The 5122-nt window shown below is 38.9% G+C and overlaps 1 protein-coding gene across 1 annotated transcript; it reads left to right on the forward strand.

The window, feature by feature from the left end:
* The first annotated feature begins 1807 nt into the window (after nt 1-1807).
* On the forward strand, nt 1808-3415 carry BTG4 (BTG anti-proliferation factor 4). The gene is made up of 4 exons (XM_075521280.1): nt 1808-1980; nt 2576-2713; nt 2884-3079; nt 3239-3415. The coding sequence occupies exons 1-4, from the start codon at nt 1808-1810 to the stop codon at nt 3413-3415; spliced, it is 684 nt and encodes a 227-aa protein (XP_075377395.1).
* The last annotated feature ends 1707 nt before the right edge of the window (nt 3416-5122 follow it).

Here is a 5122-nt window from a genome sequence, read left to right on the forward strand (position 1 = left end):
CCCTCTTATGCTATATGTGAAAGGGAAGGAATGACTCATGGCTTATGTATGGAACAAAATCCTTATGTGTCATCACAAGCAACAAAGTGCAGTGCAGAGCATGTAATAAGGATACTCTTGTGGTCAAAACACTGGTGTACTATATTAAAGCTCAACTCCTGGCAGTGGTGAATGCTTTTTCTGAAGATTCATTATCTATCTCATACTTTGATTTCTCTTTCATTTGAGTGGTTATTGAAAGTTCCCCATTTGTTAAGGAAGTATTTTGGTATGTGAGAAAACAAAAGAGAAGACATCTCTTTTTTTGTAATTTATTACTCATTCCTTAAAACCAGAGTTTCTACTAAAAGTGTTGGTAAGTCTTTTTTTGTGATGCAGAAAGAAACTGTAAAGAGCAAGGAACTAACTATGTGATTGGAGGAGAAAAGAAATCCAGAAATAGCCAGAAATTCATGGTTTAGGGTACACTTCTGCAAAGATGTGTAATTCTGTAAATTTGTGCCTTCATGCTTTATTTTTCTTATTCCCTGTCTTATATCACAATCTGTTCACAAGACTGAAATGTAAGCACTTGAATTGCTTGGCTGCAACATCTACAGTCAAATTAAGAGCCAGTTTAAATACTCAGCTCTTTTTACCTTAATTTGTTCTTTTGTCTTGACAGTTCCTGATATCTGACACTGGAGGCACAACTTCATGAGACAGCAAAGGGAAAAAAGAACACATCAGCTATTCTCTGAATGTGTCCCAGTTAATTATTGCCTGAAGGTTTAAACAATGAAGCACTCCCATTTGAGAAAGTACTTGTGTATGAACTCTTTAACACAGCCATTCACACTCTGTATGAAATGCCTAATAATGTGAACACTTACAAAGATCACTATGAAGATTAGTGTTATGATAAATACAGTCATGCAATTTTCAAAATAAGGTATACCAAAAGTGATGGCTTCATAAGGAAAGTGTGTGTGTAAAGTCTGCTAGAAGCAGTCAAGTGCAATTTTAATAATTAATTAATAAGCCAGGTACTATTTTTCTCATGGTGAATATTTCACTTAAATATTTCACAGAAGTTTATGAGATAGACAGATGGGCACAACAGAATACAGTACTGAATCAATTAAATATACACTAAAAGAAAGAGCTGATATTGGAATAAAACCAAGTAAATTGGAAATAGCTTTGAAATCAGCATGTTAGTTAAGTCTCATGGTGCACACCTGAATACTGTTACATTCCTCAGAGCCACATGATTTCCTGTTCTATATAAACCCTAAGCAAGCTATACTAGAGGATGAGTGAGGGAGGATTGGGGTGCTGTTTTGTTCTCTCCTATGTAATTAATATAGGTTCTTATAGCATTAGATCTGTTTCCTTAGTGACTATTTGAAGTTGTTTGTAAAGCGTATCTCAGGTTTTCAACAACTCTGGTCTGAGAAGGTAATGTTTGTGGTCTTCATTGTATGTAAAAGAACTATGTAATTGTAAGAGCTGCTGGTTGTTGACTGTAATATATGTGTTATATAATGAGTACTATCTTTAAACTCTTTTTTATACTCTGTTAACTTGCTTAGTGTGAGTGTCTTCTAGTAATGCATTAAATAAGTATCACTACCCAGAATTAAATTATCAGTTGTTTGGCAATTGGGCTTATTTAGGCTCTATCTGTCATGGCTTATGCGGGTTTTGCAATATCTATTCTTGGAACTTGATAGTACTTTAGTGTTATTAAATCTCTGTAGTGTAGTGTCTCATCTCTGCTGATGACTATCCAACAGCTAAAGCACCTTGTGCACTTCAATTTAAAATGAAAGATGAAATTGCTGCCACAGTCTTCTTCATTACAAGGCTAGTGAAAAGGGAAGACAAGCTGAGCAAGCATAAAATGGAGAAATTTGCAGCTAAGCTGACGACAATACTGTTTGAAAAGTATAAGAATCACTGGTACTTGGACAATCCATCCAGAGGACAAGCCTTCAGGTAAGAGGACCTTTAGTAGAAGGGGAGGGGGAATGGAGCCTTTGCATGACATTCAAGATGCAATGATTACCCTTTCGGTGCCTGGAGCCCTTAAATTTGAAATAGGTGACAAAATTGAAAGAGAACCCCTTAGCTATACCTTAAGCTTGAAGGAAGAAGCATTATTAACTACTAAAGATGCACTTATTTTGAAAGTAGTTTCACAGTGTGTGCCTGTGTAGGTATGACTAGAGAGCTAAGCTGAAAATCTTAAGACAATATACACAGTGTCTTGAGTAGCCCTCTGACTTCTTGACTTCCCAAATGCAGAGTTCAAGTGGTCTTAAACTGACTTGTGGAATTGTTGTAACTGCTTTTAATTCTCTTAAACTACCAATGAAGTGAGTTGCTGCATTATGTGTTTAAAACAAAACCTTATTTAGATTTACAAACTGGCTTGTTAGGCTAACTTGCTGGTTGGGGCCATAAGTGAGAACTTGCATCAACAGGCTAAATGTGTTGAGAAAAATAGTGAACTTAAGTGTACTTCTGTATGAGCAGAACTTACAAAGTTGCAGTCAAATCCTAAATCCACCTGCACTTTGTTCTTACCTAGGTGTATAAGGATAAACAAACATCAGACAAGAGATCCACTGCTGGAGCAAGCTTGTGTGGAGAGTAATGTGGACTTTAATAAGCTTGGTTTGCCAAAAGAGATGACACTATGGGTTGATCCATTTGAGGTGTGTTGCAGGTGAGTTGAAGTTGACTAACATGTCAAGTGCCCTGTACAAACTTGATCAACTCCAAGCCTGTTACTAGACTCTTGGTGTCTGAAGGTGTACTTACTAGTGTCAGCTGACTGCTGACAGATGTCCATGCTGCTAGTGCAGAGCTACATTATACAAATACAGTCACTTACAGATATGGTGAGAAGAACCGGCCCTTCACAATTGCACACTTTGAAGGACAGGAGAACCCAGAGCTTCCTCAGCAGATCAGCTATGCTGTTGACAGAGCAACACTAGACTATCATTCTGGCATTTCTTCAGATGAGGAGAGCTTCAACAAGGAGCCGAAAGCTATCCCCACTGTCAGCAATCCTAACAGTGTCTACCAGGTAAGCATGTGGTAATGGTATGTGGCTTTTGGTAAGAGCTAGCATCTGCCCTCTAGGTTCTGTCATGAAGGAATGCAATAGACTTAACAATTGATGGCCAGACTAATCTTCCCTCTTTCCCAAACACATTTTAACATTATCTCATTTCTTGCTGTTTAGTTCAGTGACTACTGCAAGGCACCCATACAGCCCTGGTCTCAGTATCTTCATAGGAAGACCTATATGACTGATGGCTCATACTATGCCCAGCACAGGGGTTACAAAGTCTACAGGCCAACAGCTGCTTTCACAGGACTGCGTGTTGATAGATACCACTGGATCAATACCAAGCGGTAGATCTGTGGCTGCACCTGTTATAGGCTGCTGAAACACTGAGCTATGGTATGGGATGAAGGCTGGCACTACAAAGTTTCATAAAACTAGAAAGCACTCACTGTCTAATCCCTATCTCTTACTTTGTACATCTGAAACTTTGGGGTTTTATTATATAACCTTTTAAATGTTTTATTAATGTTAACATAAGATTGAAAATTAATGTGGGACTCTACTTGTAAGTTAAAAAGGAAATCATATATCAATAAATCTACTCATGTTTTTTTTTAAAAGCCATCTGATCTGCTATCAGTGCCCTGAAGGGAGTTAAAAAGCTTTTTGGTGAAAACACAAGCAAGTCAAGGAAGATAAAAAACATCCTCCAAGTTGCTTTGAACTATAGTCTGCTTCCTTCTGGCAAAGGTAGCAAGGGCAACTGCATTGTGAGCAAAACATCCACACATCACAAGCAGAATCACCTCACTCACCCTTGAGTGAAGCTTTGGTACATGCAGATGTGAAAGACTGCCTTGTAGCTCCACTTAGGCTTTTGCCTCTAGACTATAGCTTACCTGTCAGAAGAACACAGCCTTGTGGGCAGGAGAGGGGCAAATACATGATGTTGTAGTGTTCTACAGCTGTAAGCAACGCATCACCTTGTAGAATGATGGAGCTGTTACCTCTAAGGGTGTCTAGCCTGCCAGTTTGCAATACTGTGGCCCAGAGGAAGCTTTTCTCATAGCTCTGCACAACTTGAGTCAAACTCTCTCATAGCTTGTCCAGAAGTCCAGACACATGGAGACTCCCCTTTCAGTGGAAAAGGACTCACTAGAATGCTACTGGGCTTCAAAACTGTGCTCTGGGATATTGTTTCCAGTGCTGAGTAAAAAAAGTTGTCTTAATTAGAATCAATGTAACTTTGCTCTGACTTGCAGTATTCTTTCTACTGGCTCTACTTGTCACCAACTTGATTATTGCCTGCTGATTAAACTGTGGGGTATAAGGGTTACAGAAGTGATGTCAGTAGCTTCTGTCTTCCTGGTTAATCTGGCCAAAATGCTAAACAAACTAGTTTGTCAAAACTTAATAGCTCATGTACATACCTATGGTTGCCACTTACTGCAGCCATTTCTACTTGCTGCAGCCCAACAATTATTACCTAATAAGCAATCATGGAAAAAACCTGCTAATAAATAGCCCTCAAGAGGAAGTATTTTTTTTCTTGTAAAAGCAGACACCTAGGAGCCTGTTCAAGACTTTAGAGCTACCTGTGTAAGTGAATCCAGAGAGAGAATTAAAACTATAGTATAGATTTTAGCTAAAATTTCATAGCAGGTGTGAAAAGCTAACAGTTGCTGTGTCAAGCCATAGGTGTTCAATAAACTGTATCCTAGCTTACCTTTCAAATATGGTGTGGATGGGAATAATGAGAAGGAGGCCAAGGGCTTTAATCAACTCTTCTCACAGCTCTGTCTCAGTCATGCTTCACCATAACTTGGTCCATATTTCTTCAGAACAAATCCACATCAGTCACATGTACTTCTGTACAGGAGTTTTGCAATAAACTTGGTATTAATAATTAAGTGATTGTGCCCCTGTACTCAGCACTAGTGAGGCCATACCTCTTGAATACTGTGTTCAGTTTTGGGCCCCTCACTACAAGAGAGACAGTGAGGTGCTGGAGCATGTCCAGAGAAGGGCAACGAAGCTGGGAAAGGGTCTGGAGCACAA

The sequence above is a fragment of the Mycteria americana genome, chromosome 19, assembly GCF_035582795.1.
Source record: "Mycteria americana isolate JAX WOST 10 ecotype Jacksonville Zoo and Gardens chromosome 19, USCA_MyAme_1.0, whole genome shotgun sequence".
Classification (NCBI taxonomy): Eukaryota; Metazoa; Chordata; class Aves; order Ciconiiformes; family Ciconiidae; genus Mycteria; species Mycteria americana.

What these genes read in the sequence shown, in the direction of transcription:
- BTG4 (XM_075521280.1), top strand. Translation starts at nt 1,808, where the DNA reads ATGAAAGATGAAATTGCTGCCACAGTCTTCTTCATTACAAGGCTAGTG. An exon ending in TCCAGAGGACAAGCCTTCAG is followed by an intron (nt 1,981 to 2,575) that starts GTAAGAGGACCT and finishes GTTCTTACCTAG; the next exon opens with GTGTATAAGGATAAACAAAC. An exon ending in CCATTTGAGGTGTGTTGCAG is followed by an intron (nt 2,714 to 2,883) that starts GTGAGTTGAAGT and finishes AGTCACTTACAG; the next exon opens with ATATGGTGAGAAGAACCGGC.